Source organism: Fundulus heteroclitus, chromosome 6 (genome assembly GCF_011125445.2).
Source record: "Fundulus heteroclitus isolate FHET01 chromosome 6, MU-UCD_Fhet_4.1, whole genome shotgun sequence".
Taxonomy (NCBI): domain Eukaryota; kingdom Metazoa; phylum Chordata; class Actinopteri; order Cyprinodontiformes; family Fundulidae; genus Fundulus; species Fundulus heteroclitus.
In genome coordinates this window covers 14,777,152-14,788,395 of record NC_046366.1, presented here as the reverse complement: position 1 = coordinate 14,788,395, position 11,244 = coordinate 14,777,152, and the positions used below count along the sequence as shown (strand labels likewise).

Genomic DNA, 11,244 nt, shown 5'->3' with positions numbered 1-11,244 from the left:
TCATAGAAAGGATTGCTGGATCAATGTGTGCTTCTGTGCTTTTTGTGTCTCTGCTGCATCTTCTCTAACCCCCAGTTGGTTGAGGCATTTTGCCCCTTCTGATGAAGCACATAATTTGTTGCTTTAGAGCTAACTTTAGATTAGATTAGCTTGTTTTTTTTCATTACTATAAACTGGGTGTAACTCTGTGCCTTTGTCACTGTCACACCCAAAGTTCCCCATTGTTGGACAATAAAATGTTTTATTATCTTATCTTATTGCCCAATAGGCTGGTTGAGGGCCCGTGTTTGACTTGCTAGCTACCACACACCAACATGCCCTGGAGCAAATATGTGGTACTCAATTCAGTCATGCATGTCACACTTTATTGATCCAGTACTCTAAAAGGCCAATGAAGAGTCTATAAAAACTTTATTCCAATCAATTACATGAAACAGAGGAAAATGATTTGTTATGAATACAGGTGTCAGTACATTTCAATGTTTTCTAAAGGGATTGCTTTAAATATCACAAACCGACGTGTAGAAAGGGTTTGTCTGTTAATGAAATTTGCTTTTCCAAATCCAGTTTACTTAGAAAGCGCATTTCAAAACAGCAAACTTTCCCAAAGTGCATCACAAAAGTAATATATAAATGGATAAAACTACAACATAAAACAAAAAAGAGACTGAAAGCAATGATTCCTGTTTACTATTCAGAGGCAATATGTGCCAATGGTTGAGAGCCACAACAGAAAAAAGCTCGATTTCCAAGTTTCCACATGGTTTTTAGGACAAATAAAAGAAGCTGGTTTACTGATATGACCCACGAAGGAGGGTAAGGCTTGAGTAAACCAGAGAAGTAAAGAGGAACAAGACCATTTAGGTATTTATAAGCCAACATTAGGATTTTAAAATTAATTCAGTGATGCAGAGAGAGACAGTTAACAGAGGAAAAGATAGGCGAGATGTGATCCTGTCTGTGTGTACCAGTTAAAAGATGGGTAGCAGCACTTTGAACAAGCTGAAGATTTGTAAGGGATGCTTGACTGAAACCGGCAAAAACAATGATGCAATAGTCGAGACAAATTGAAATAAAGGCATGTATTATTTTAGCCATGCCATGCCTGGACAAAACCATAACTCATGAAATTTGCAAGCGACTTTAGAAAAAAAAAACAAGCTTGTAATAAGCAGACTTAGCAACACCGGAGGCAACCAAAATTAATAAGTGGGTTGTGTGAGGAACTATCAGGCCTTAATAACCTTTGTTTCAGACCTGTCAAAGCCTTGACATCTTCAAGGCAATTTAATGGGGCTTGGATGGAGCACAGTAAATCTGACGGCCATCTGTGTATTAGTTAAGGATGTGCCATTAAAGAAAAAGACCCCAAAGATGTATAAAAATAACGATAAAGTTGAGGTGGACAGAACATCATCAATATTAATGCTAAATGTTCTGTTACTCAAATAGGAATGAAGTCAATCCAACGCTGTACCTTTAATCCCATCCCAATGTTCCAAAAGACAGATATACTGTATATGAAGTATAGTGTGGTCCCCACAATCGCATGCTACAGTAAGATGTCAAAGCATGAGAATCACAAAACGTCCAGTCATTTGCTTAAAATAGCAAATACTGAGGCTACACTTGAGAAAAAAACTCTTTCAAGAGACATTCAGGGATGACATCAGCAGGATAACCTGACGGTTTCATTTGACTAACAATCTCTTTTAGAAATGTTTATGAAACGGACTCAAACTGATTTAACACAGTCAAGCAGGGAAATAATTTTTTTTGGATGCTTAATCACATTCTGTTTATTCAGGAAGTCCAGTGTAGGTGAAGATGAATAAGGGGCTGCTGGAACTCATAGTGAGACAGATGTCAGACTCCCATTAAAGATGCAGCATGGCTTTCTTCCATTCCTCAGATCTTGGAGAGAGAAATGGAGCATAAGGTTTCTGGTCTGACCGGCCATTTGCAGAAATCTGGCCACTCTATGATTCATACATGCCAGCTCAAGCTAAAAAATTCATTCATTCAGATCCCTTGCCAAGAAAAAAAAAACATATTTAAGAGCATCTTGATGGAAATGTTCATATTACTGAGAAGATTTAAAAATCAAAGTACTGCTCACAATTTCCCTAGAAGGCTGCAAGCTTCAAAGCACTAATTTATAACAGCTTCCTCTCCCTAGAGACGTTAAGCTGAGGCATGTCCTTAACGTCCATCCTTCACACTTCCTGCTGCTTCCGACAAGACAGAGCAGAGAAAATTAGATACTGGAGTCAGTAATCTTCCTAACAGGCAGCCAATGGGCTTACCCCTTCTGAATCTATACATTTCCAGTTTATAGAGCCAGAACTGATGGGCAAAAGCACCTGCAGATTAGATACAAATTATAGGATCCAGACAAGCTGGTAAAGGGTCTCCCACCACGACTGCAGGAGCCGCTTCACCCCTTCAAAACCATAGGACAGAAACTATTTGTTTTTCATGCTACACGTCACAGTTCTTTGACAATAATCTTTAAAATAGGTAGTTCACATCTTCAAATTGATAGGGTGCTGTAGCATTTCAACGAACATATTGGTCTTCTCTTCTAAGCTGCTGGTACTACATGTAAAAATACAAACGGTGACTGATGGGTTGCTGCAATACAGAATGGTTTGCGTTATGAAGATCTATTATTTTTATTGATTTTGGTTGTCAAAATAAGGTTAAACCCAAGGATAGAAAATGAAAATGCATCTTATATTGATGTAGACTATAAGCATACCTCTTTCTCCTCCCACTGACCTTGTTTTGCACTTTTTCTTCATAATTATAACAGCAAAATGACCACGGGGCAATCTGAGTGTGGAAAAATAGGACACATGGCGCCCTCTGGTGTGAACAAATTGTTTTAACGCTAATAACAGCCGCCACTCGATGAAATAAAATGTTTTTTAAAAAGTAAATTGAGCATAATGATATGCACAGACATAGCAGTTTTTTTTATTTAGCATTTATTTATGGTGAAAGATCTTGACACTCGTCCAATAAATAAAAAAATAAAAAAAATAAGCGAAAACATTCTTTGTATCCCCAAGGGATTCTGATCCAACAAAATGTTTAAATTCTTAATTTCTGCGGGTGTAACAGAGACAAATGTCCCCTGAGTGCACACTGAACGCAAAAGTGACCGAACGTGTCGGCAGTGACACATTTGGACAGGGCTGTGGAGCTAAATTGGAGCCATAATATTTGTTCAAAAGTAAAAAAAAAAAAAAAAAAAAAATCTGAAAAATAAAATTTTGTTCAAAAGAAACACATTTGGAGATAAAGTGAGGCCATAAAGGTTCTTCTACAGAAAAAAAAAAATACCTGAAAAATAAATGTTTGTTCAAAAGAAAAAGACATTTAAACCTGAAAAAACTATTTTGAACCTCCCCACAAAAAAAAAAAAAAAAGTAAAAACTGGAAAAAGGTTTTGCAACTGAAAAAAAGTTCAAAACTACTTTTCATATTATTATTTTTTTCTTTCGCACTTGCAGATTCTATTTTTTCGGCTTCAAACTAATGGCCCTGTTTTGGCATGGGGCGGGGCCTCAGATCACGGGGTTGTGGAATCATGACTGACAGCTCAACACAGCGGCTGAACAACAGCTGTTGCATTCAGGGACCGTGGGAACTGAAACTATCTGTAACTCATCATCTATATTCTATATGCATGTGATTGGTTTTGAAAGGCATCATGTTTCATGGATAGAAGCAGCATACATGAATACGTATTTGTAACAGAAGTCAAATTAAGTTTTTAAAAAAAGCAGCAGGGTAGGTTCCAGTCTCCCAGACGATATTCTGGATGGAGGTTTACATTAACATCCAGTTTTACACCTACTGTATTCTTATGGATGTGTGAGGATACTTGAACCCTGATATCAGGAGCTCATTAATGTCAACACAAGGATTACAGTATATAACAGATAACTGTCATTATCATGCTCCATTAACAATTGATAAATAAAAAAAAAATTAAATCTGAAATTAAAAGGGACTAGGAGCAACCAAGTAATAGAGCCTATTGGAAATTTAATAATCTTCTGGACGATAGACAAGTGTTGATTTACTCATTACTAACATTTTTAATGTAAAGCAGATAGATCCAACACAAAAGTGTAAGTTTTTCCAAGTCAAATTTCAGGAAACAGCAATAAATCGTTGTAAATAGATAAAAAAAAGTAAGACTCTAACACAATTAATTTCATACTGATTAAATTAGAGCCGCTAATACCTAAAAAGGATTTATCTCAAAGTGAAATGAAAATTCTGAACAATCTTAAGGAGCAGCTTGATAAAATTTTAATTTGAGCTAAATGAGCATTCATAAGATCTAGAGCTAAATGGTTGGAAGGAGTTGAAAGTTATCTGTTTTTAGGAATGAATTAGAAATCATCTCTTACTGATGTTTAAGCGTTGAATAATCAAGAAATGACGACAACCATGACACAGCGTGCCATAACTCTAAAGCCTAAGGCAGAGACAGACCCTTTAAAAATAGAAATTCAGAGTCTAATCTCACTTTGTAATACAGATTATAAATCTATACATTAGCTTTACATTAATCTATTACATTAGCTCTAATATGATGTTGGATTTAATTGATTACTGTTTTTCTCAAATGCGTTTATGATTTTCTTTGACTTTTAAAAATCATTTGACTCAAATGAGCATTCCTTTATTATAGAAATAGGTTTCAGAGAGTCATTTAATAAGATCATTAAAATGTTTTACAATAACATAAATAGTGCAATTATTCTATATCCCCAAATGTCTAGTATAGGTTTCCCATATTGAGAGGTGTACGGCAGGGCTGTCCTATTTCTTGTGTTCTGTTTTAGGTCATCGCTGAGCTTTTATTTTTAAATATTTTGCACAACCATAATATTCATGGTTTAACAATTTTTGATAAAGAAATCAAAACATCTCAACTGGAAGATGACACTGTCTTGTATCTTGGAGATAAATCACAGATACCAGATGCGCTAGAAGCAATTTAACATTGCCAAAGGTGAAATTTTATGTTTATATGAAACTAATGAACATGTTAGGTTCAATATTCTGGCTAAGCGTTAAATATTTAGGAAATCATATAACAAGATGTACAGCTCTTAAGCATCAAATAAACTTACAAACTAAGTTTTAAACTGTTAAATTCATTTTTAATATGGCTGCACCGTCAACGTTTACTATTGATTAATCCTATATGAAAAGATCAAAAATGTGCGTTGGTTATTCTATAATGTTATTTGCCATATTCTCTTTTGTAGAATATTGTTTGAGTTTGAGCTGATGTCAGGCTGTTTTTCTGTTTATTAGTTTTGTCTGTGTTTGTAAAAAAGGAAGCAAATAAAGTTGTGGGGGGGAAAATCTGCAAACGAGCAGAGAAATACAATAGCTTCCCGGGTGGGAAGACTGACACTTACATTTCCTGATAGTGTTGAGGACAAAGGGGACGCTGATGGAGAAAGTTCTGACAAAGAAAGGTAATGGACCTGTAAACAGACTTGTCACCTGTGGACCGGGTTGAACTTCTGGAAGATTTAAGCTTGATAGTGTCCAGATGTTACTTTGTACAGGTTATTGTTGGTGTAAATCGAGATTTGTATCGCCTGTAATGCGTTAGAAAAGTGTACCAAGTCAGTACGTTGGTACAGTGTAAGTGTATTTGTACTTTGTATGTACAGTACTTAATGCACTTTTTAAATGTGCATATTACGCCATCTACAAAATGACATCTCTTTGATCACATTACGGATCCTGTTAGTAGCATCGTTATAGCTGCTGTATAGCAATGCTTGTATGTAAATGTTTGCAAAGTGTACAATGCCTTGTTTGATCCTTAAAGTGTTTGTGTGTGAGAAAATAGCTTAACGTTACCAGGCAAATACTTTCAGTTTGTGTCCGGAGGAGCAGAGAAGTTTCTATCCTACACCGTATACATAGGGGGCAGGACACGCAGCAGCGGGAAAGGACGGTTGATTGGTCACAAGGACAGAACTCTGTTTCCAGGCTGACTGCATAAACTCAGGTCACCGGAGATCCTGGAGATGGTCCTTCACTGTTTTGCAGCATCTGGTTGCCATTGCTGTGACAAACTCCTATGTCATCCCAAAAGTGGGATGTGTCAGTATGCAGCAGAAACCTATGACATTTCAGCCTTCCAGAGGGGGTTTGCTGCACACCTTTCAGTTTCTGTGATAAATACACATAACAATACCTTAATTGGTAAACACTAACACTCTACCAACAGTGGATAGACCATAGTTCAGGCAGGCACCTTGGGGTGTGCTGCTGCAAAATGCAACGAGAGCACTGAATGGCAGTGGGAGGATTGTGACGTGGGCCTTTGTTTGCAGCCATACAGGTACTAGCAGCAACACCAGGATTCTGAAATGTGAAGGGACTGCGACCAGAACTGGATCTGCCAGTAGGCAGATTAAGCAGCTGTTTAGGGGCCTGCGGCCATGAGGGGACTCTGAGATTGGTGCACTGAAAACTGACTCACTCCATGTTAATTATGTGTAATTATGTGTAATCTGGATCAAACAGCAGCTACTCAAACATTACAGCTGATTTTGCTTCCTAAAAAGGAAGGCGACCCACAATATGATGATAAATTCTATTTAAAATGAAGCAACATTTTCAAGGGAAGTAATTTTTTGTTACTGTTAAGTTTTTAATCATTTATTTAATTTATGTAGCGTGTTAAACTATGTTTTGATTTATTTTTTGTATTCATTTTTATTTTCCAATTATTTTCTTTCCATTTTTTTTTTTTTTTTGCCAATACTTGTTCTTTTTGTTAAGATTAGAACAAGGAAACCATGTTTATTTTGTAATGTATTTTTAAGAGGAATTTTATCTGTGCAGTTTTTACCTTTTTCATCTTTTTGATTTGATTGTGTGTTGTTCTTATTTGTTACTGGATAGCAAAGTTTATTTGTGCACTTTAAGTTGTGAATACTGTCCTTTAAATTGACTGGCTTGTTATCTGTTATAGGATAAATGTAAAAAGTAAATAAATGCCTTAATCTATTATTCCATTCCATTCTCAGTCTGTGAGATTGGCACTATAAATAAAACTTTATGTTTACAGCCCTCTAGTGGTCAACTGGGTTAATACCATTTCTAAAGTTTCAACACAAAGCAACATTTAGACCGACAAATGGTAAATGGACTGTACTTATATAGCTCCTTTCCAGTCAACCAGACTACTTAAGGAGCTTTAAACACAATCTGTGCCCTCATTTACCCATTCATACATGCATTCATACAGCATTTTCAGTGAGTGTGCTCAGTCCTGAGCCAGCAGTACTGAGTACTGAGCAGGTATCTATAATACACCAGGGCCATATAGGGCAAATGTTGTTCATAAGGTAGATATTTGTATGCATCATTTGGTTTCGACTATCTCTAACTGTCTACCCATGATAAAGTAGGGTCCCCAAAACTAATTCTGCTTGGAGCTCCCAAATGTCCAGGTCTGGCCCTGACGGTGTCAACATCCAGACAGGAAAAAATTGCGGAAAGCAAGTGTGTCTTGCCTAAAGTCAAACATGGTGGTGGGAGTATCATGGTCTGGGGCTGCAAAAGTGCTGCCAGCAGTAGGGAGCTACAGTTAAATGAGATAACTAAGAATGCCAACATGTACTGTGACCTCCTGAAGCACAGTTTGATCCATCCAAAACACACGTCCAAGGCAACATCTCCCTTGCTAAAAAAAATCTGAGTGTAAAGATGCTGCACTGGTCAAGCATGACTCCAGAACTAAACCCTATAGAGGCATCGGTGGGGCAGCTTTAAACCTAAGAAGGAGGAACGCAAGGTCTCTACCTTTCACCAGCTTTCTGATGCCATCATGGAGTGGATTCCAGTGGCCACCTGTGAAGCTCTAGTGAACTTCATGCCCAAGAGAGTTAAAGGAGACATATGTATGTCTGTTGCTTCAGTTCATTATACCGCCCTGTAGTATGCTACAAAAATTGCAGAACAGGGTGGATTGGAATGCTCTACAACTTGGATGGGGACGGAGTGTAAAGTGCCTCCCTTAGATTTAAAGAGACAGGACCAAAACAAATTGTTCTCAGATGAAATCTCAGAACAGGAGTAAAAAGGAAACGTAGGGGTAAATTAACAGGGAATTCAGACCAAAGCATTCCCGTTCCAATGTATTTAGACCGCAAGAGAATGATTTCAATGTGTTAAGGAACAATTTAAGTCATGCTATGTCCCCTTTAAGGCAGTGCTGGATGGCACTTGTGGCCCCACAAAACATGTATGCTTTAAGCACAATTTGGACATTATAACTTAGGGGTGTACTCACGATTTTTGCCAGTGGTTTTGACATTTATGTTTGTGTGTTGAGGTGTTTTGAGGAGAGGGAGAAATTGTGGCGTACAAACATAAAGAAGGAAGCCATGTCATGACACTTTCTGTCCATGAGATGGGGCCATTGTATCTCAAATGTATAATTTACAGTCTCGCTGGTAACTGTGAGACCTCCATGGGCTTAACTGCCTCTTAAGGAAGAATTACTGCTGAAAAAATCGACATAAAACAACAGATGAGTGTAGTGCTTAAGATATAAGCTTATGTCGTATTCATTTACTTGCTGATTTTAATCCTTGAAAAATAGGCCAATGGATTTGAGATGAACAAAAACAAAAACGGGAAGTGATGTTGATGAGTTGCAGAAAAAAACGTAAAGCAGCGCTAAAGCTGACTTTATAATAACCACACAATTATATATTGTTCCTTCCCCTATCCTTTTAGTAGTTTATTTGCCAGAGTTTATTAATGCAATCCCCACAACATATGGAGAGCAAAGTTCCTCAAGTCTGTTAGTATACCCTCGTGTTGACGTTCGGCAGAGATATACAGAACAGGGAGGGGAATGTGCGCAGTACTTTGGAAACAGACATAGCCAACATGCAGTCAGCTACTGCAAAGTGCCAAACGCGGGACAGACTCAGAAGAAGACACCACTCCTCCCCTGCTCGACCCCAAACCTCCTCTGTCTTTGAGGCGCTTTCTCCCCATCCCAGCCGATAATGTAAGACTCAGTCGGAGAGATTTGTCAGATGCGCAGACGAGCCGCCGCTCTTTACGTTCGCGATTCCGTTTCCAACACTGTCAGACAGCTTTCAGCCAGGCTACAGCCGATCATCTGCGGGGATACCTGGCGTGAGATGCGGCAATGTCCCGAGGAAAATGCCTACGCGTGAACCCTTTTGACTCCGTCCGGTTTGTCGCCTTGGTGATCTTTGCAGCAAATGTGATCGACGCGGATAAGCACAGCTGTTATGAAGTGAGAGCCGCTTTCCAGCAGCGACAGGTCGGACCTCTTCACCTGGTGCCGGAGAAACCGTACAAAGGTAAGGCTGGTGGAGGAAAGAGCGCTTCAGCTGGCGCACATAAAGCATCATGTAGTTAGCAGCACAGTGTGCAATATTTTATATATATATATATATATATATATATATATATATATATATATATATATATATATATATAAGATATATATATATATATATATATTGCACATATCCAAGGACCTATACGTCACTTTAGATCAAATGCGTCTGCCAGTCTTTAGAGAAATCGTTGATTTATGTGCTGGGGTCAAAAGCGCACATGTTAAGCTGTCCGATGACAGAAGGTGAGGGGTGGCAGATGGAGCAGAAATTGATTACTTTTGTGTGAGCATATTGGACTTTTAAAAAGTTGATCACTGTCTCATATTGTGATGCCAGGCATGCCATGTATTCCTTAGGTCAGGACATGGAGTGAAATCAGTAAAAAGTGTTTATCTAATAAAATCTGTCATTTTGTTTGCCTCTTTATATTGCTTAAAAATGATGAAATAACTGAAGCCAAAACTAATTTACTCCTTGACAACTTGTCTCTCAGCCCAGGTGCTGAGACAACCTTTTCAAGTAACAGCTTGTACATTGGAATTCAGGTGGTACACACGTTCCTATCTGTGTTGGCGAGGAGATTAAAATAATAGCAGATTGATTAGGTTATATAACTGTGGTGGATGTTTTTCAGCACACAAGTTTGCAAAGGCTTAGAACCCATTTTGCGTTTAAGCTTTTCCTGCTGCCTATCTGAGATGGACATGTTTTATCCTGTCTCTTGTACTTAAGGAGAAGATCTTCCGATAATTAATATCAAATGAAGCCAAACGGTGAAAAGAATAAGATTATTACAGCGACGACAGAACTTGCAGAGAAAAGTAAAAGCACATGTGATTCACTTATTTCTGAGTTAGAAGAAGCACCGGTGTCTATAACATGTAAATTAAATGTACTGAAATAAATTACCATTTGTACCACATCATAGCAGCCTAAAACGTTAGCTAGAAAGCTTATGCTTATGAGAATATTTTTATTACAAATGCTTATTAAAAATTCTGCACTTTTGCTGATATTATTCTAAGTGCATTTTTTTTTTATCAATGCATCGATAAGATTACGTCAATAAAACTTGAAATTTTCAAAACATTTTAAGGTTTTGTGGCATGATCCTTCTTTCAGCACACTAAAGAAAAGGAGATGTGTGTGGATTAAAGTGGTTTTCAGTTTCTGTATTAGCCAGAACTCCATTTAGGGAGGTTTTGGCCTTGGTTCAACTATGTTGACATTGCTTGACAAACACTGTAAGCAGAATGTGTTCGTCATTGTAACTAGATTGCGTTTTAATCAGTATCAGAGCATTCCACGACAGATGTGCATTTTCTGTTCAGGTGATTGCCAAGTTTTTTTTACATTGTTTTAAGTTAATTAAGTGAAGGTGTGAGCTTGATTTCATGCATATATGACTTGTGGGAAACAAGCATTGAGCAGCTCCTATGCTGAAGCAGTAGCATGCGACTAAAGGAGCTTTAGGTGCCAGAATACCAAACTATGCTGTTAAACTGTAAAACTCTAGAACCATGACACAGATTGCAGAAATAATAGGAGGAATAAAAAATCTCATAACTGATTACTGGACTTCAACTGTAGTTTGATGCTCCTGAATATAACAAGTTGATTGGTATAGTGCATGGGACGCTCTAGCAACCAATCTATACTTGTGCCAGAGGCTACAGGTATGGATTGGTAATAAGAAAATAATCAAGACATGTGTCCTCCACAGCCATAGTGTATTGCCCTTGCCTAATTGCTCAATGCCTTGCAAAAGTATTCACCCCCTTGGCATTTTGGATTTTTTGTT

At 37.8% G+C, this 11,244-nt stretch overlaps 1 protein-coding gene across 2 annotated transcripts in view; it reads left to right on the top strand.

The window, feature by feature from the left end:
- Positions 1-8,884: 8,884 nt before the first annotated feature.
- The window catches only part of LOC105935931 (glypican-5), a 144,877-nt gene continuing 142,517 nt past the window's right edge, over positions 8,885-11,244 (top strand). For both annotated transcript variants that reach the window (XM_012876557.3, XM_012876556.3), the window contains exon 1: positions 8,885-9,401. In XM_012876557.3, coding sequence (XP_012732011.2) covers positions 9,224-9,401 — 178 coding nt within the window. In that variant the 5' untranslated portion in view covers positions 8,885-9,223. The remainder of the gene's footprint in view (positions 9,402-11,244) is intronic.